Below are 21327 nucleotides of genomic sequence, written 5' to 3'. Positions count from 1 at the left end.
TTCATAATCCCTATGCCATGGAATTGGTACAAAAGTTCCTCCTATTTATGTTGCACCCTGTATGGCGCAGCTGTCAACATTTGTCCTCAGATGAAACTGGTATATTATTCTATTTATGCCAGTTCCTTTCAGACAATTTGTATCTTTACTATATGGCAGTGTTTAAATGGGCATGATGCCTCTTAATATGCTACATTTATTATAGTTCTTACTAATAGTATACATTCCATTAGATTAGAATATACAGTATAAATTCAGTATTCAGCTGACATGAATAAACACGGATTATTACTGTTTTAAGTCATGTTTTGTTTTCTTTATTTGGAGTAATAATACCCAAAACTATTTTCCTTTAATATGAACAAACAGTGGAGGTTCCATTCACTCATTATCGAAAATCTTTGTTCAGGTTGAAAAGACACGGGCAGAAAAAAAGCTACGCAAATCACATTCAAAACGTGCAATGTAGTGAAACAAAAGGCAATAATCGAAAGCATAGTGACAAGCCAAGTTACCCACTAAAGATTGTCAACATAATATCCTTAATTTGAATAGTAATCATAAAATAAAACCTGGGATATTGTTCTGTTGGGTTGTTGCTTGTCCATTTCCTGAGCTAAATTAAATCAAAATGGATATCAAAACAAATAACTTCTCAAATAAAAAATCTGTGGCAGGAAATGTCCAATCCATCACTTTTCTTTTAAAGGGGAAATCTGTGACTGGTATACACCTTTTTGGCAGGGGTGACTATTTTGTTTGAATTCAGCTCTGTCAATAACAATGTATCACATGGTTTGATTGGGGTTGAATAAAACTCGGTCCTATAGTATATTGAGGTAAGACAGGTTAAAAACAACGAATGAAACAGGGTGAATATTGGGAGTGGAGAAGGCACACTATGAAACAAGGTGAATATTGGGAGTGGAGAAGGCACACTATGAAACAAATGAAACAGGGTGAATATTGGGAGTGGAGAAGGCATACTATGAAACAAATGAAACAGGGTGAATATTGGGAGTGGAGAAGGCACACTATGAAACGAATGAAACAGGGTGAATATTGGGAGTGGAGAAGGCACACTATGAAACGAATGAAACAGGGTGAATATTGGGAGTGGAGAAGGCATACTATGAAACAAATGAAACAGGGTGAATATTGGGAGTGGAGAAGGCACACTATGAAACGAATGAAACAGGGTGAATATTGGGAGTGGAGAAGGCACACTATGAAACAAATGAAACAGGGTGAATATTGGGAGTGGAGAAGGCACACTATGAAACGAATGAAACAGGGTGAATATTGGGAGTGGAGAAGGCACACTATGAAACAGGGTGAATATTGGGAGTGGAGAAGGCACACTATGAAACAAATCCAGTTACTTCAATTGCACTCCTCACTGATACTTATTTGGTCCTTGGCAACTATTTATTAAAACATTTATATTAGAAACACAAAGCAGCACACTCACCAAATGTAGTTATTAATCAACTGGCATCTTTGGTCCTTGAGCTCTCATCAAATCAAGTAGGGCACTTTATAGGATTCTTTGGGCTCACCATGTATATTTGCTCATCAATAGCACTTTCTGCATTACATTTGTATTATTTGGCCCATTAAAAACCATTAAAGAAAGTTCTCAAATGGGGCAAAATTGCAGTTTTGTAGACAATCTTAGGTAATGCATTGAGGACATGTATACAAATGAGCAATTTCCATTCAAAAAAACATTCCTACAACCACCATACAATGTACCACAGGGAGGAAAGCTGCATAATACAAACATACTAGTTCTGAGCTTATAGGTTTACAAGCTTAGCCTCCCACCCAGCCCCAATTCAATGTCAGCATTCTACAATGGATCCAAAGATCAACGATGAAACAGTATATTCAGATTTGCATCAGATGCTTCCAGGTACTGGGTCATAACATTACAGCTTCGCCAGCATTGGAGTTCAGTGGTTATATATATATATATCATGTTTAGCAGGTTGAAGGTTCAATGAACATGGGGTGATCCTGTGGTCCAGTTCCAATACTGTTCAGGGTTGATGGTTTATGGAAGGGTGTTGGTGTTGGGTGGGTGCCAACAGTGTTGAGTTTGGATTTTGGAGCTAGAGAAGGTTGTCTAGTCCCTGTATTGTTGTAGAGAGTAATGTTGGCTAGGGATTGTTTGTTGCAGACATTATTGCTCACTGGATTGATTGAGCACAGGGAGTTTGTATGGTCCAGTCTGTAGAGGCTCAGAGCTGACTCTGACTACGGCGATTGGACGAATGGCTAGCATATTGACCAATTGGGCAGAGGCAGAATGTTTTTTTGGTGATGTCAGTTGGAGTGATCCCTCCCGCTTTCACAGACTGGTGCTCTCTGATTGGATCTCAGGGTCCGAGGGTGGGGTTGGAGAGGGGGCGGGCTCATGACCAGCAGAGCTCTCCCCTTGTATGCCCACCGTAATTTCAGGGATAAGGGCTCGGCCAATCCCCTTCAAGTTCAGGCTGGCATCTACAGAAGACATTTAGATTGACAGGTAAGTGATCAATCAGGCAAAACACAGCCTACTAGGGTTAGGATTAATTCCATTTTAATTCAGGCAATTCAGGGGATAAATTTAAATTCCAGTTCAAGAATTGAGAAGTGCTATTTATTAACAAATTCAGGGGATAAATGAACATTTCAGTTTAAGAATTGAGAAGTGGTATTTATTAGCCAATTCAGGAGATAAATTAAAATTCCAGTTCAAGAATTGAGAAGTGCTAATTATCGTTTTCAATTAGGATTTTTCGGTTTCAGTTCACTTCCTGAAATGATGCAATCGACCTTAACCCTGTAGTACACCACTATCAGTCTGCAGCAAGAAGCTCTACAGAACAGACAGAGGCACACACATCAGTCACCGAACAGACCATATCCACATCAGACACCTCAAACCTAAGGAAAGCACACAAACTCTGCATACTGGAGAAAAGACACCAAGGATTTATCATATTGTAAAAAAATATATATATATATATATAATAATAAAAAATAAAAGGAAATACATTTGACTATGACAGGGAAGTTGAATGCCACTTTTGCATACTGGAGAAAAGACACCAAGGATTTGTCATATTGTAATTTTTTATATATATAATAAAAAAGGAAATACATTTGACTATGACAGGGAAGTTGAATGCCACGTTCTAGTCACAGTTACATTTTCCCATGTGGGAAATGTGATTTCAATAAAAGAGTGGCTTGGAGAGTATTGTTGGTGTGTTACTCTGAAATGTGATTTCAATAACAGAGTGGCTTGGAGAGTATTGTTGGTGTGTTACTCTGAAATGTGATTTCAATAACAGAGTGGCTTGGAGAGTATTGTTGGTGTGTTACTCTGAAATGTGATTTCAATAACAGAGTGGCTTGGAGAGTATTGTTGGTGTGTTACTCTGAAATGTGATTTCAATAACAGAGTGGCTTGGAGAGTATTGTTGGTGTGTTACTCTGAAATGTGATTTCAATAACAGAGTGGCTTGGAGAGTATTGTTGGTGTGTTACTCTGAAATGCTAGAAGTGCATCACCTGGGTTCTAGAGTGCTTCAAAGAAATGAAGCTAAATCCAGTCATTTAGATGGTCTGGACATGAATGTTCAAATATCCCACAACTCTTTGCTTTTATGCAGATTCATTCTAATGTCCAGGCCTTCTATTATTTGACTTAGATAAGAAATAGGAAGTAGAGTACCGACTGGACCATCAGTATCAGACTGGACCATCTCTTGGACTATCCCAGGGGTGTTAAGAGTGGTTAGTTAACAAGGGTAGGTGTAAGTAGCCTTCAACCACAGCCATGGCACAACAGGGTGGGAATCACATGTATGTTATTTACTATTGGCAGGCAGGGTTAATGCATTGGGCTCAACCACACACACGCACACACGCAGGCAGACACGCACACACATGTAGACAAACACAAGAGCACATACGCACACACACGGAGAGCAAGGGGCTGCAACTCAGAGCGTCAGCCAATCATATCCTTACCATTACCTGCCTCTCAATCTCAGCTCACAGGCAGGGCGGCAGCTCACACATCTGCAATATTCCAATATTTACCCATCATGCATTTTAAATTAAATCAACACAATTACAGTGTATGGTGTGCGTGAGGCAATACTAAAGGCAGTGAGACCAGAATCCAAGTGAACAAACACCTTTCATTGTTACATTTCTCTCTCTGTGAGAGTCCTGATGAAATCACACAATGCTCGATTAGCTAGCATTGTCAGCAGCATATGATTTCATTGGCAGTTGGACAGTTAACTGTGTTAATACAGTAGGAAGACTTCCTGTTGTGTTTGCTTTGTGTCACTGTTTAATATCTAATACATTTGTGCATACACTTTTTATGTAGTGCTTTTTGTGTAACTATGTCTGAAACAGACTTAGCCAGAGCTTGAAACAAAAGATTCTCAAAATGTCCTTCCAGACTAAAGAAAGAATGCATAGATAACATGCAGTATAATATAATATTAGTGGCCTGAGGGCACACACTTAATGTGTTGTGAAAAGTGTTATGAAATGTCATGTAATATTTTAAATGATTTGAAAGTAAATGAATGCTGTTAGCACAGGCCCAGAGACAGTATCGTACACCGAGACAAATTCCTGGCTACATTGTTGAATAGGACATTTTTTTCTGATTTGGACTCTGACAATATAATGGAACGTTTGGCAAACAAGGACATTTCCATTAGTGCAGGATGTGTGTGTGCGTGCGTGCGTGCGTGCGTGTGTGGAAATAGAGCCAACAATACATCAGTATGTGCTACTGCAATACCGTGTCTGAGTCAGCCAGGGAGCCTCCTGCTCTGCTTGAAACCTTGAGAGTTCCTACCAGGAAAACTGCCACCCCCACACACACCCACAAACTCCTCTGTTGAGATTCGTTTCCAGCTCTGATTATTATGTGAAGCTAATAGGAGCCGATTGGTGAATAATACACTGAAACTCTATCCTTCTTTTAGTCATCCCTGCGTCCTTCCTTTCTCTGGCTGCATTTTAGACTGTGTGTCATACCTTCTAGAGACGTCCTTTCTCACCAGAGTATGTTCCCTTTTTACCACACGATGTATCATATCTCTGATAGGATATGGGCTATGACTCTATTACCTATGACTCACACAGCACATATTGAGAGCTGGATGGAGTCCTCTGTTGTAAGGTATACTGGCCAACTAGCTTACCCAAGTAAGTTTGTGTCATGACAGTTTAATATCCGTTATAGTCATGAGTAGTTTGTCATGACAGTTTAATATTCGTTATAGTCATGAGTAGTTTGTCATGACAGTTTAATATCCGTTATAGTCATGGGTAGTTTGTGTCATGACAGTTTAATATCCGTTATAGTCATGAGTAGTTTGTGTCATGACAGTTTAATATCCGTTATAGTCATGAGTAGTTTGTGTCATGACAGTTTAATATCCGTTATAGTCATGAGTAGTTTGTGTCATGACAGTTTAATATCCGTTATAGTCATGAGTAGTTTGTGTCATGACAGTTTAATATCCGTTATAGTCATGAGTAGTTTGTGTCATGACATTTTAATATCCGTTATAGTCATGAGTAGTTTGTGTCATGACAGTTTAATATCCGTTATAGTCATGGGTAGTTTGTGTCATGACAGTTTAATATCCGTTATAGTCATGAGTAGTTTGTGTCATGACAGTTTAATATCCGTTATAGTCATGAGTAGTTTGTGTCATGACAGTTTAATATCCGTTATAGTCATGGGTAGTTTGTGTCATGACAGTTTAATATCCGTTATAGTCATGGGTAGTTTGTGTCATGACAGTTTAATATCCGTTATAGTCATGAGTAGTTTGTGTCATGACAGTTTAATATCCGTTATAGTCATGAGTAGTTTGTGTCATGACAGTTTAATATCCGTTATAGTCATGAGTAGTTTGTGTCATGACAGTTTAATATCCGTTATAGTCATGAGTAGTTTGGATTGGGAAAGGATGGACTGTAACTTTACCGGTGATGACCTTGGAGGCGGAGCCGCAGGTCCCGTTGCTGTCGTCATTGGTGGGCGGCTGACGGGGCGGGGGAACTGTAGGTCGGGAGCGTGGCTTCGGAGCCGGCCTGGTGGGGCGAGGGAGGGAGCCAGAGTGGAAGGAGGATAGAGGGGTGAAGGGGGTGGAGGTTGGACCATCGTGAGGAGGGGTGCTAGGGGGTGTGGGGGTGTGAGGCGGAGAGGGGTCTGACTCCCCCTGAGACTGGGGGGCTTGTGGGGGCTGTGGGGGCGGGTGGCTGGGGGCGTGGAGGGGGGTTTCTTTACCAGAGTGGCGTCGTGGAGCGATGAGGGGGTAGGGGTTGTTAGACGCGGGACTGTGGCCAAGGGTGGAGACATTAGCTACAAAGGGGTTGGCTTGTTTGGGTGGGGCAGGGGCTTGCTTCTTAGTACCTGGGGAAGACACAATAAAACCATGTATTTAAACTATGAAATCACACTGATCAAAGCACTGATAAGTACGTGAGTTAAAAAGGTCTGAGCTTTCTGTCTGATTTGATTGATGCTATTGTGGTCCTCTGTAGCTCAGTTGGTAGAAAATGGTGCTTGCAACGCCAGGATAGTTGGTTCGATTCCCGGCACCACCCATGTATGTATGCAGGACTAAGTCGTTGTGGATGAAAGTGTCTGCTAAATGGGATATACTATTTGAAATACGTTGTGTCAGTCTCTTAAGTGGAAACTACCAGAGGGTGTTGGGTGGTCAGAGTGTGTTCTCTCACCTCTGCGTCCAATGTGGGGGCTGGGACCCCTGCATCCTGCCTGGGAGTGGGGCGTCCCCACGGTGAGCTGGGAGCCCCCGTTCCTCAGGGGAGGGGGGGTGGAGGTGGGGTCATGGCCAGGGCTGTGGAGATACAGGACAAACCCACTGTCACCTGTCAGTCTACAAGCCAGGTCTCAATCAAAGTGATGACATGCAAAAACTGCATCACAGGTCAAGTTAGTCACTTCCTTGGCAATCATGTATAAGAAAAATTACAGTGACAGTTACATGAGTCAAATCATAACATGGACAATTATGTCTCTCAAATCACAGTGTGTTTCCAACTGACACAAAACAGATGCAAAAACACTACAGGAAACACGGGAAGTTCATTCAAGGAAACTAATTACAGTTGCACATGCATTGAGGATAACCAGAGCAGGAGTACCAAGCCTGCTTGGGATGATACCAGCATGGTAAACCATAGAGCTGTGAGTCAAGAGTTTGGGGCAAACATTAGACAACTACATGAAACGCCAAAGCAGACAGGTATGCATGCTTGGGGAGGGCTGACCAACAGACAGCCACATGAACGGTCCGGACAGACAAATATTTAGGAAGGCAGGACAAGCACCCTGTCTGGGAAGGGATAGGACAATAGACAAGCTCCAATCACAAAGCTGCTTCCTGGATCACTAGGAGAGGCCTTTCAATAAACAGCTAAATCATTGGTTTTGGGACATCGGTTTGATTTACAGCGTACTTGATTTCATTGGGTGTGATTACAACACACAGTATCAGCTTGCATAGAACATAAAGGGAACAATATGGGACAACCAAACACATAACGGTCAATGACAGAGTGAGTAGCTGTAGGTTGATCAATCAGGATCGACAGCAGGGCGGCGCACAACCTTCTGGTTTCTGTTTGGCTGATTGGTGACGGGAGGGGAGGGACTCAGTTTCTGCTTCCTCCTTACCTGCTCTCCTCAGCGCTGTGCTGGGTAAGAGGCAGAGGCTGCTGCCCTGTGGCCACCTGGACCTCTGGTGCCCCACCCTGACCTTGACCCCCACTACCACCACCACCACCACCCCCAGCCAGGCCAGGCTGGCCAGCCTCCGTACTCCCACACAGAGTTTGCTCCTGGGTCTGGGGCTCAGCCACAGGCTGGGTCTGGGGGACGCCTCCAGCCTCTGGCGGTGGTAGAGGGGGCTGGAAGGCGGGCGAAGAGGCATGATGGTGCTGTTTTCTATTTAGAGTGGCAGCTCTACGTGGGGTGGGGGTGGGGTCACCCAGTTTGTTAGGAGCGGGGCTATACAGGGGGGAGAGGGGAGAGAGTGAGGGGTGAAGACACACCAATGACAACATCAGAGAGGAGAGAGACAGAGAGGAGAGAGACAGACACAGAGAGACAGAGAGGAGAGAGACAGAAAGACAGAGACAGAGACAAAGAGACAGAGACAGGGACTGATACAGAAAGACAGTTAAAAGAGAGACCGCTCCAGAGAGAGAGAGAGAGAGAGAGAAGAATGAGGTATTAACCAAAGGCCATTGCTGAAGCAGAGATCACATGATTCTAGTTCAAGTGACCTTTGAACTAGTGAACTTTGAGCTCCTGCCATTTCTTACAGCTTGACAACAGAATAGAGTGACAAAACACACAACCAGTAACCTAAAACCTAGGCTTTAATAGAGGTGGCATATAAGAGGTTCAAAGTGTTAAACATTGTTTCGCATTTCAAAATGGTGACACAGCTTGATAAAAGTGTGATTCAATTCAAGACAAGTGAGGGTTAATCCTTATATCTCCTGAAACAATGTGTTACATTTAAGAACAATTCTCAGTGAGAAAGTGTGCTTATTCATCACGTTCACCGCTGGCCTCAGTTTAAACACACATTTTATTGGTTTGTTTCTACAATCATCTTACATATCGGTAATACTGTAGTGTTAAAACACACACAAACACATTGGAATTGGAATGGACTTTCACAAAGTGGGATTATGGATTCACAAACTGTCTCCTAGGGTATAGCTTGGACTTTATTAAGAAGGCAGTGGATTGGCTGTTCCTGCTCCCCAGCGGGCGTTTCTCTGACTGTGATGGACTCGTCAGCCACTACATAGAGGGCTGAGACGGCCCCCTTGGACTCCTGCCTGGTCAGTGTCCGGGGATGGGTGCTGAGACCTGGGCTGCTACGGGGGCTGCTACGGGGGTAGGACAGGTACCTGTCTTTGCGGGGAGTGTCCCCGTCCACCAGGCTTCCGGGGCGTCGCCTCTCGAAAGGGCCTGGGTCAGGTTCAGGGGTCATGGCCACGAACATGCCCGACACGTTAAAGTCCACGTCTGGTGAGAAGTGAAACACAGAGGTCAGCAAAAAAGACAACAGGCATTTCCTGTTCTATGTCGCGTGAGGAGTAACTTAGGAGTAACATAGTCACTTAGATAAAGACTTTCTGTAACACAATCCCTCCCAGGTTCAAGTAGAGGTCTCTTACCATCTGGGAAGAACCAGTCAGCGTGCTGGATGATGGGTTCTATGATGGCCACCACATGGACCGAGGTAGCAGCAGCCATCTCTGCCAGAGTCCTGAGGACAGAGGGGGAGAGACAGACATCAAGATCAATGAAACATCAAGCTAAATTAACTACTGTGTATGTACTGTACAACACTACCAATGCTAATTGTTTAACTCAAATGCAGGGGATGGATTTGTAGAAATAAGAAGACAGGGAAGCACTGCTAAGGTACACAACGGTCGTGTTTTGTAGACAGAAGGTGCTCTTTGGTAAAAGGGGTAAATGGGTCATCAAAAGGAAAGGAGGACCAAGGCACTTGGAAACAAAGATTTTAAATGTGTTATCTTTGTTTCCATTGAACATGCCATACAAATAAAGGAATTGTTATGAATTATATGAAGAGTGCCTTGGTCCTTTCTTTTTGATGCATGGGATGGATGTGTATTGCTCACCCCTCAGTCTTGGACCAGAGCAGGTTGGGTCCCAGCACTATGGCGATGTTACTGGGAGTCATCTTATTCACCTCACTGTCCTGGGCCAGCTTGGCTAGGAACTTTACCAGATACCTGCAAACAAAATCCCAATGGGGGATTGAACCATAGACCTTGTGTGCATCTCATAAATAAATCACTTTTGGGAGCATATAATTCGAATGGTGGACGATTATATGTTTCCAACATTGACACTCACCTAAAGTTGGCCTTGTGGTTCTTTGGCAAACCGTCACATGCCACCCACAAAGCCTGAAGTCTCCTGTCTGGGTCAGACACACTGTACAACACAACATTACATACCCAAATAAGATGGTACAATGTTTCAATATAATAAACACTTGTTGGGTTTGGGTTGTATTCATTAGGGCACACCATAGCAAAACGCTTTGCAACGGAAAACGCAAAAAATGATTTCTTATTTGCCAAATCCACGTTTTGGTCCGTTTTCTTCTGTTTTGTGCCTAGTGAATACGAGCATGGTCTTGAAAAGTGTTTCACTGCAGAGTGTGATGAGTATATTCTCCAGTGTATTTGTGGACAGTGAATCGTAGTATTCTTACTTGGAGGCTTGTGTCCACTCATCATACAGTGCGAAGGTCATAAGGGGTTCAGGCAGCTCTCTGAGGTAGGACTTCAGAGCTCCTGGACAGAGACACGGACAACACAACCACAAATATGGTGCATTATAGTACATGAACTGAATGGGGTTCAATTGTGCTTTTGGAAGTAGTGGGACTGTCCCCCTAAAATCAAATCAAAGTTTATTTGTCACGTGTGCCAAATACAACAGGTATTTGCTTACTTACAGGCCCTAACCAAAAGTGCAATTTTTAAGTAAAAAAATAGGTATTAGGTGAACAATATAAAAAAAATAAAAAAACAACAGTAAAAAAGACAGTGAATAATAACAGCAACGAGGCTATATACAGGCACTGGTTTGTCGGGCTAATTGAGGTAGTATGTACATGTAGGTATGTGTGTCCCAACCCCTCTTTACACTGCTGCTACTCTGTTTCTCATACACACACACACCACACACAATGCAAATAGTCCGGGTAGCCATTTGATTACCTGTTCACGAGTCTTATGGCTTGGGGGTAAAAGCTGTTGAGAAGTCTTTTGGTCCTAGACTTGGCACTCCGGTACCGCTTGCCATGCGGTAGTAGAGAGAACAGTCTATGGCTGGGAAGGGTGGGGTCTTTGACAATTTTTAGGGCCTTCCTTTGACACCGCCTGGTATAGAGGTCCTGGATGGCAGGAAGCTTGGCCCCAGTGATGTACTGGGCCGTACGCACTACCCTCTGTAGTGCCTTGCAGTCGGAGGCCGAGCAGTTGCCATACCTGGCAGTGAGGCAACCAGTCAGGATGCTCTCGATGTTGCAGCTGTAGAACCTTTTGAGGATCTCAGGACCCATGCCAAATCTTTTTAGTTTCCTGAGGGGGAATAGGCTTTGTCGTGCGCTCTTTACAAACTGTCTTGGTGTGCTTGGATCACTCTAGTTTGTTGGTGATGTGGACACCAAGGAACTTGAAGCTCTCAACCTGCTCCACTACAGCCCCATCGATTAGAATGGGGGCGCGCTCGGTCCTCCTTTTCCTGTAGTCCACAATCATCTCCTTAGTCTTGGTTACGTTGAGGGAGAGGTTGTTATTCTGGCACCACCCAGCCAGGTCTCTAACCTCCTCCCATAGGCTGTCTCGTCGTTGTCGGTGTTCAGGCCTACCACTGTTGTGTTGTCTGCAAACTTAATGATGGTGTTGGAGTCGTACCGGGCCACACAGTCGTGGGTGAACAGGGAGTACAGGAGGGGACTGAGCACGCACCCCTGAGGGACTCCAGTGTTGAGGATCAGCATGGCAGATGTGTTGATACGTACCCTCACCACCTGGGGGCGGCCCGTCAGGAAGTCCAGGATCCAGTTGCAGAGGGAGGTGTTTAGTCCCAGGGTCCTTAGCTTAGTGATGAGCTTTGAGGGTACTATGGTGTTGAATCCTGAGCTGTAGTCAATGAATAGCATTCTCACGTATGTGTTTCTTTTGTCCAGGTGGGAAAGGGCAGTGTGGAGTGCAATAGAGATTGCATCATCTGTGGATCTGTTTGGGCGGTATGCAAATTGGAGTGGGTCTAGGGTTTCTAGGATAATGGTGTTGATGTGAGCCATTACCAGCCTTTCAAAGCACTTCATGGCTACGGACGTGAGTGCTACGGTTCTGTAGTCATTTAGGCAGGTTGCCTTAGTGTTCTTGGGCACAGGAACTATGGTGGTCTGCTTGAAACATGTTGGTATTATAGACTCAATTAGGGACAAGTTGAAAATGTCAGTGAAGACACCTGCCAGTTGTTTAGCACATGCCCGGAGCACACGTCCTGGTAATCCGTCTGGCCCTGCAGCCTTGTGAATGTTGACCTGTTTAATAAAGGTCTTACTCACATCGACTACGGAGAGCGTGATCACACAGTCGTCCGGAACAGCTGATGCTCTCATGCATGCCTCAGTATTGCTTGCCTCAAAGTGATCATAGAAGTGATTTCGCTCGTCTGGATGGCTTGTGTCACTGGGCAGCTAGCGGCTGTGCTTCCCTTTGTAGTCTGTAATAGTTTGCAAGCCCTGCCACATAAGACGAGTGTCGGAGCCTGGATTCAATCTTAGCCCTGTGTTGGCGCTTTGCCTGTTTGATGGTTCGTTGGAGGGCATGGCAGGATACATGATCATTTTCAACTCAAATATACACCATTCCCACTGGACTGAATACGGTCTCAAATCCAAAGATTGCAGATTGTATTGTCTTCTACTCTGCACCCCCAAATTCAACCCCTGCATAGACTATTGAGAGTAAAGGGGAACGAAAACAACTTTAATGAGTTATAAAAGGGAAATGGGTCATACCAGCTACAGCATGGGGGTCGGAGTAAAACTCCTCTAACTGGGAGGTGGAACAGTCCAGGGCTGCCTTCAGCTTCTTTAGTTTGGAGGCCCCAGCAGCGATTCGGAACAAACCCTGAGAAGAGAGAAATACAGTTTTAAAGTCTTAAAGTTTACAAATGTTTTTTTCTTCATAGCAAATTAGAACTGGTTCAACAAACTAACCACGGTCAGATACAAATATACATGAGGAAAAATGCCAATTTGCATTGAATTGAGAAGCTCTTTGAGGGGGAAATGGATGTCTACTTTCTGTTCTAATATTAGAGAAGGCCGTCTGGTTTGGGTATGACTGAGACAAGGAAGGAGAGAGAAAATAGATACCATCATTTCACATCTAGAGATACGAGTGTTTGAGGTTGAGCGAAAGATATTTGCAACAACAGTTCTGTCTGTATAAAAAGAAAAGAAACTAAAGCGTTACAGTTGAAAACTTCCCTCCAAGGCACGAGGCTGGTTAACCAAACAAAGAACCAGACCACAGATGTCATCAGTACCAGACCGTAGGCTCTTACTCAGCATGTGTGTGAAATGGCAATTGCCTAGTCTTCTGTCTGTAACATGTTGGTTTTGATCATAAAGGAGTGGGTAGTTTGCTACACATTAGATATGGATAGGGTGACTTACCCTCAATAACTAGCAGTGCATTGAGACCTAGTGAGAAGCACTATAAAAACGCTAGCCCAGGGTTACCCAACTGGCGGTCCACATTATTTGAATTGTCCCCCCAAGTTTTTTGTTGGACCTGAAAGACTGTAAAAACACCAGCAAATCAGCTCCAAGTGCTTTTCATTTTGGAAATCTGTTCCAAACTATTCCCACACATAATGGAGAGATATACTGCAATTGATCCTATACAAATGTAAGCAAGGTTTGAAATTCTTATGTTTTAGTCCAATATTATATCTGTATGGGCTTCTTGCGGTCAATTTGCCATCTACAAATGATTTGTAATTATATTCTGTCCCCCTGACCATCCACTCAAGAAAAGATCTAGTTGATGAACCCTGCGCTAGTCCATTCTTTTCCTCATCATCGTCATGGTTACCTCCTCCTTCATGCCAGTCTCCAGGAGCATCATGATACAGGCCTCTAAGGGCAGGGCGATCTCACGGTTACTCCTCTTCAGGTGCTCTTCCAGAGCCGTGCCGTACGCAGGCTTCTCCATCCATGAGTCTGTACACAGGGCACAACATGGCCGCCAGCGTAGGTCAGTTTCATTATCATGAACAGTATGTGTGGAAACAAAGATTCTGTTCTCACTGCTAGGTTATTCCTGTCATTTCAGAGCACGACTAACAGACTAACCGATTGCTCACTAATAACCAACTGCATCTTAGCACATGTCATTAATTGATCTGTTCCAGAGTGAGACCAGGGCCTCTATTCAAAAAGCGCTCAGAGTAGGACTGCTGATCTAGGATCAGTTTAGCCTTTCAGTTCATAATGAATCAGCTTTATACGGACAGGGGGATACGGGCCCAGATGTGACTGTAGATGTTAAGACAATAGAGCCATTTTCACTCAAATCTAATTTAACCTGATTCAATCTAATTCCTATTTCATTAAGTCAGAGAGAACTGCTCATTAGCACCTCTTTGTTTTACTGCTAAGGCCATGAAGAGCCAAGACATAACAAACCGATGCAGGTAAGTCACTTGAGATTTTCTCTTTTTATAACAAACCTTTATCAGACTTGGTATCCTACTTAACATGACATGAAAAGTTGTCTGTGCTTTGTGAATACTGGCTTTGAAATGAAAGAGACTACTGGTTAGAGGTCAAACATATCTGACCAAGGTGATGCAGTCAGAACATTCATTGCATGAAGTGAGAAAGCATTTTGAATCAACATTCAGCTGAATTTATTCTTGCAGGGGAAGAACATTAATGTTTTCTATTTTATCAAGATAATTGTTAACAGGTTTTGATTCACTAAGGTTTCCTTTACCGTTCTGTGCCTGTATGGTCGGCAGGACTCCTTCCAGAGCAGCCAGAGACCTCCTGTGGTAGTCAGCCTGGGCCTCTACCAACTGATACACATTCACATGGCATCACACACATTCACATGGCATCACACACATTCACATGACATCACACACATTCACATGGCATCACACACATTCACATGGCATCACACACATTCACATGGCATCACACACATTCACATGGCATCACACACATTCACATGGCATCACACACATTCACATGGCATCACACACATTCACATGGCATCACACACATTCACATGGCATCACACACATTCACATGGCATCACACACATTCACATGACATCACACACATTCACATGGCATCACACACATTCACATGGCATCACACACGTTCACAATGGCATCACACACATTCACATGGCATCACACACATTCACATGGCATCACACACATTCACATGGCATCACACACATTCACATGGCATCACACACATTCACATGGCATCACACACATTCACATGGCATCACACACATTCACATGGCATCACACACATTCACATGGCATCACACACGTTCACATGGCATCACACACATTCACATGGCATCACACACATTCACATGACATCACACACATTCACATGACATCACACACATTTATATTGTATCACATTCAATTTATTCCAAATGCCGCACCTTAAATTCCATGGGGGGAAAGAAAGTTATTCAATCCAATACTACCCTACTGTTAATGTAACATTTCAAATGATGAGCTAATGTGGGTCAAATGTGATCTGAAGGAAATGCTGATGTTATGATGTAGTCAGGTGAAGAATACTCACAATAACATAGTAGCGGGCGTAGTCTCCCTCCTTGGAGGAGAAGTTATACATGTCAGCAGACAGCTGGTCCTGAGGAAGGACCATGAACATCAGCATTTTGCCCCTCCAAATGTGGTGTGGACCCACTTTTGATTGGGTCTACACCACAGAGATTGATTGTTCATCCTAGACACAGAAGGGGGGGGGGGTCTGTTTGGGAAAGGGGGCCTAGTTGGAGGTTATAGATAAATGTGCTTGTGACGTTGTATCTTGTCTTGAAGCTGCAACACCCATTGTGATTAATACATCTAGCCTGCTTTCTTTAGTATCCCTCTGGATCATTGAACCAGAACATTGAACCTGACAATGTGAATAGCATGTAAAGGTAACTGACAGCACAGTCATGACCCTTTAATAACATAGCCCTAATAACATGTATGTCAGGCTCTGTTCATACCCCTGCCACAATAACCTTCTGTTCATACCCCTGTCACAATAACCCTCTGTTCATACCCCTGTCACAATAACCCTCTGTTCATACCCGTCACAATAACCCTCTGTTCATACCCCTGTCACAATAACCCTCTGTTCATACCCGTCACAATAACCCTCTGTTCATACCCCTGTCACAATAACCCTCTGTTCATACCCCTGTCACAATAACCCTCTGTTCATACCCCTGTCACAATAACCTTCTGTTCATACCCCTGTCACAATAACCCTCTGTTCATACCCGTGTCACAATAATCCTCTGTTCATATCCCTGTCACAATAATCCTCTGTTCATACCCCTGTCACAATAACCTCCTGTTCATACCCCTGTCACAATAACCCTCTGTTCATACCCGTGTCACAATAACCCTCTGTTCATACCCCTGTCACAATAACCCTCTGTTCATACCCCTGTCACAATAACCCTCTGTTCATACCCGTCACAATAACCCTCTGTTCATACCCCTGTCACAATAACCCGCTGTTCATACCCCTGTCACAATAACCCTCTGTTCATACCCCTGTCACAATAACCCTCTGTTCATACCCCTGTCACAATAACCCTCTGTTCATACCCCTGTCACAATGACCCTCTGTTCATACCCCTGTCACAATAACCTCCTGTTCATACCCCTGTCACAATAACCCTCTGTTCATACCCCTGTCACAATAACCCTCTGTTCATACCCCTGTCACAATAACCCTCTGTTCATACCCCTGTCACAATAACCCTCTGTTCATACCCCTGTCACAATAACCCTCTGTTCATACCCCTGTCACAATAACCCTCTGTTCATACCCCTGTCACAATGACCCTCTGTTCATACCCCTGTCACAATGACCCTCTGTTCATACCCCTGTCACAATAACCCTCTGTTCATACCCCTGTCACAATAACCCTCTGTTCAGCCAGGTCATCAGATATGATCCTGTCATGATTAAGAAGCCTTAGCTGGAATATGACGCCATCTTTTCAACTTTACCTCCAGTCATTAGAGCAGGAAGGTATTCCCAATTTCTCAAGGTCATCTAGGAATACCAGGAGTGTGTGCTCTCATGCTGCCCTGTACTGTCCCTAGACTTTCCATTATACTGAGAGTTTTTCATAGTGCTGTAAACCTGCAGAATTCCCTGGAAACCTAATTCTCCCACTTTGCCCACCATTACATCCTCTGCTGTATGTGCACATTTGGTTATACAATACATTACATATTATAAATGATATCAGTTCAATACACTATGAAAGTAAATACACGTTGACATGATTTCAGTGGAGACACTTGATATGGCGAATCAATCTGTAAAAAAGAGCTGTTCTGTTTTTATCCCAAATCAATCTATAAACCAACAGCTTTTCTCCAGTCTTGTTACTACAGTATGTATTTTGCTAGCGAGTGACCAGTTCCTTTTCATTGAAAAATTCTAACTAGACTTGAATGAATACAACATACAGTACCTTACACATCTCCACTTTGTTCAGGGCCTCGTCCATCTCGTCTTTGAGAGTCTCAACCTTGGCGACAGTGGCCTGGTAGTTTGTGGAAAAGTGAATAGACTTGCTTGCCTGCAACCACCTGGAACAAAAATAAAATATAATGGAGATGTGGAACTTTGTCTCATCTATGTGAACATAGATTTTTACTTGACAAATGCACATACAACGTTTGCAAAATAAGAAAATGTATTTGGCATAGCTTTATTTTTGGGGTTCTAGTCCAGTACCTGGCTCTGGGGTTCTAGTCCAGTACCTGGCTCTGGGGTTCTAGTCCAGTACCTGGCTCTGGGGTTCTAGTGCAGTACCTGGCTCTGGGGTTCTAGTGCAGTACCTGGCTCTGGGGTTCTAGTGCAGTACCTGGCTCTGGGGTTCTAGTGCAGTACCTGGCTCTGGGGTTCTAGTGCAGTACCTGGCTCTGGGGTTCTAGTCCAGTACCTGGCTCTGGGGTTCTAGTCCAGTACCTGGCTCTGGGGTTCTAGTCCAGTACCTGGCTCTGGGGTTCTAGTCCAGTACCTGGCTCTGGGGTTCTAGTCCAGTACCTGGCTCTGGGGTTCTAGTCCAGTACCTGGCTCTGGGGTTCTAGTACAGTACCTGGCTCTGGCTGAGTCATAGTCTAGCACTAGCTTAGCCAGCTGTTTCCTCTGTCTCAGGATGTTGGGAATGTCCACCTGGGTAGGTATAGGAGTGATCATAAATGGTGTCATTATCATTAGTATGACCATTGGCATGCTCAGTGTTATCAATGCCAGGGTAAGATATGGAGAGTGTTGGTGGTCACCTCTGCTAGCTGGTTGAGAGGTTCGAGGATGTCTCTCTCTAGCTGGACCTCGTGTTGCATCAGCTCAGACGCTAGTCTGCTCTCTGCCTCCCCACACACATCCATCATCTTACTGCCACACACACACACACACACGCGTAAAGACACGCACGCGTAAAGACACATATACACAGATAAACAGAGAGAAAGAGGAGAGAGAGAGAGAGACACACCATTATCACTGCATTATCAATCCTAAAGCTGAGAGTAATAGGTAATGTAGGAATACCACTAACATATTTGGGGACTTTTAAACAACCATATCCATCCCTGTATAACTCTCACTAGTTTAGTCCTGGAATCTGATCATGTTCTGTGCTTATGGACTAACTTTCTCAACTGAATCTTTCTGAATCCGCATGTTAAACATGTAGAAACCATGTTCAAACCACAGATATCATTGTCTGGTTTCCCAAACCCAGATGTAGCCTGGTCTTGGACTAAGAAGCATGGAGAATCTCCATTGTACCTGGGAAACCGGATCCATATACGTATGTCTGCTGTCATTGCTCCACACTCACCCAATCAGTGACTCCTCCCCCAGCTGGCTTCCTCCATCCTGCATGGCCTGGGACAGAGCTGTCAGAGGGAGCTTTTTCTGTGGCAGGAAATACAAGGCATCGTGGGGTTTGTAGTTAAATTGCTCAACACAAGACATGTTACTGTATCATCTTTCATCTCGGACACCCAGAACTAAAATGTTGTATTATGCGCCAGATGCTCGATTGAGTTCTGGGGGGAGACGTGTTAGAATATATAGACTAGCGAAGTGACTAGAGACTAGCGAAGTGACTAGAGACTAGCGAAGTGTCCACCCCTCGAAACCCAAACTCTCAGCCAGTTCTGGGCAAGTCTATTCGGAATTATAAAGGTGAATGTATCAAACACGAGATAAGCAGACAATTCTGGAGTGAAAGTAATGACAGTAATGCCAGTCATATCAGTAATGCTGCATCACTGGGGCGGGTCTGGCTTACAGTAGATTGGAAAGATAGTGGAGGGTTTGGAGAGGCCTACTCCACATGTCTGTCCACTGAGTCTCTCCTCTATTTACTGAGAGATGCTGTGTAGTGATTGCAGAGGAGAGAGAACGTTGAGATGATGGCTAACTTGTCACAGTCTCGGGTTCCTTTCTCTAGCGCTCAAACCCTACCATGAAATAACTCAAAATGACAGTAATTGCACATCTTTAATTGACATTAGTATAAGGTTAATGTGGATGTCTGAGTTAGAGGTAAGAGCTGTTCACAACACATTTCCCTGTGAAGGAGAGATACAAGAGGATAGGTAAAGAAGGAGAGATAGAAGAGGAGAGGGTGAGAAGGAGAGATAGAAGAGGAGAGGGTGAGAAGGAGAGGAAGAGAAGGAGAGATAGAAGAGGAAGAGAAGGAGAGATAGAAGAGGAGAGGGTGAGAAGGAGAGGTAGAGAAGGAGAGGGTGAGAAGGAGAGATAGAAGAGGAAGAGAAGGGGTGGTAGAAGAGGAGAGGGTGAGAAGGAGAGGTAGAGAAGGGGAGATAGAAGAGGAGAGGGTGAGAAGAAGAGGTAGAGAAGGAGAGATAGAAGAGGAAGAGAAGGGGTGATAGAAGAGGAGTGGGTGAGAAGGAGAGATAGAAGAGGAGAGGGTGAGAAGGAGAGGTAGAGAAGGAGCGATAGAAAAGGAGAGGGTGAGAAAGAGAGGTAGAAGAGGAGAGGGTGAGAAGGAGAGGTAGAGAAGGGGAGATAGAAGAGGAGAGGGTGAGAAGAAGAGGTAGAGAAGGAGAGGGTGAGAAGAAGAGGTAGAGAAGGAGAGGGTGAGAAGGAGAGATAGAAGAGGAAGAGAAGGAGAGGTAGAAGAGGAGAGGGTGAGAAGGAGAGGTAGAGAAGGAGAGGGTGAGAAGGAGAGGTAGAGAAGGAGCGATAGAAAAGGAGAGGGTGAGAAAGAGAGGTAGAAGAGGAGAGGGTGAGAAGGAGAGGTAGAGAAGGGGAGATAGAAGAGGAGAGGGTGAGAAGAAGAGGTAGAGAAGGAGAGATAGAAGAGGAGAGGGTGAGAAGGAGAGATAGAAGAGGGTGAGAAGGAGAGATAGAAGAGGAGAGGGTGAGAAGGAGAGGTAGAGAAGGAGAGATAGAAGAGGAGAGGGTGAGAAGGAGAGATAGAAGAGGAGAGGGTGAGAAGGAGAGGTAGAGAAGGGGAGATAGAAGAGGAGAGGGTGAGAAGGAGAGGTAGAGAAGGAGCGATAGAAAAGGAGAGGGTGAGAAAGAGAGATAGAAGAGGAGAGGGTGAGAAGGAGAGATAGAAGAGGAAGAGAAGGGGTGATAGAAGAGGAGTGGGTGAGAAGGAGAGATAGAAGAGGAGAGGGTGAGAAGGAGAGGTAGAGAAGGAGAGATAGAAGAGGAAGAGAAGGAGAGATAGAAGAGGAAGAGAAGGAGAGATAGAAGAGGGAGAGAAGGGGTGATAGAAGAGGAGTGGGTGAGAAGGAGAGATAGAAGAGGAGAGGGTGAGAAGGAGAGGTAGAGAAGGAGAGAGAGGAGAGGGTGAGAAGGAGAGATAGAAGAGGGAGAGAAGGAGAGATAGAAGAGGGAGAGAAGGAGAGATAGAAGAGGAGAGGGTGAGAAGGAGAGGAAGAGAAGGAGAGGGTGAGAAGGAGAGGTAGAGAAGGAGAGATAGAAGAGGAGAGGGTGAGAAGAAGAGGTAGAGAAGGAGAGATAGAAGAGGAGAGGGTGAGAAGGAGAGATAGAAGAGGAAGAGAAGGAGAGATAGAAGAGGCGAGGGTGAGAAGGAGAGGTAGAGAAGGAGAGATAGAAGAGGAGAGGGTGAGAAGGAGAGATAGAAGAGGAGAGGGTGAGAAGGAGAGGTAGAGAAGGAGAGATAGAAGAGGAGAGGGTGAGAAGAAGAGGTAGAGAAGGAGAGATAGAAGAGGAGAGGGTGAGAAGGAGATGTAGAAGAGGAGAGGGTGAGAAGGAGAGATAGAAGAGGAGAAGGTGAGAAGGAGAGGAAGAGAAGGAGAGATAGAAGAGGAGAGGGTGAGAAGGAGAGGTAGAGAAGGAGAGATAGAAGAGGAAGAGCAGGAGAGATAGA

General features: G+C 44.4%; 1 protein-coding gene across 4 annotated transcripts; it reads right to left on the bottom strand.

The window, feature by feature from the left end:
• Nucleotides 1–294: 294 nt before the first annotated feature.
• On the bottom strand, nucleotides 295–18944 carry LOC120041036 (rho GTPase-activating protein 17-like). 4 transcript variants are annotated; one of them, XM_038986011.1, is made up of 18 exons: nucleotides 18793–18944; nucleotides 18233–18344; nucleotides 18046–18122; nucleotides 17416–17533; nucleotides 15489–15557; nucleotides 14650–14731; nucleotides 13747–13874; nucleotides 12663–12774; nucleotides 10335–10416; nucleotides 9971–10051; nucleotides 9733–9846; nucleotides 9259–9350; nucleotides 8989–9106; nucleotides 7739–8071; nucleotides 6778–6899; nucleotides 6020–6448; nucleotides 4024–4074; nucleotides 2396–2505 (listed from the first exon to the last, which is right to left on the bottom strand). In XM_038986011.1, the coding sequence occupies exons 1-17, from the start codon at nucleotides 18927–18929 to the stop codon at nucleotides 4067–4069; spliced, it is 2214 nt and encodes a 737-aa protein (XP_038841939.1). In that variant the 5' UTR covers nucleotides 18930–18944; the 3' UTR covers nucleotides 2396–2505; nucleotides 4024–4066. The 4 variants fall into 4 exon arrangements, with proteins under 4 accessions (XP_038841930.1, XP_038841954.1, XP_038841939.1 ...); XM_038986018.1 differs by having other exon boundaries at nucleotides 2471–2505; nucleotides 4030–4074; XM_038986002.1 differs by lacking the exon at nucleotides 4024–4074 and having other exon boundaries at nucleotides 295–2505.
• Between the last annotated feature and the right edge of the window lie 2383 nt (nucleotides 18945–21327).

Source organism: Salvelinus namaycush, chromosome 3 (assembly GCF_016432855.1).
Source record: "Salvelinus namaycush isolate Seneca chromosome 3, SaNama_1.0, whole genome shotgun sequence".
In the NCBI taxonomy this organism is placed as follows: domain Eukaryota; kingdom Metazoa; phylum Chordata; class Actinopteri; order Salmoniformes; family Salmonidae; genus Salvelinus; species Salvelinus namaycush.
This window is presented reverse-complemented; position numbering and strand designations above follow the sequence as displayed.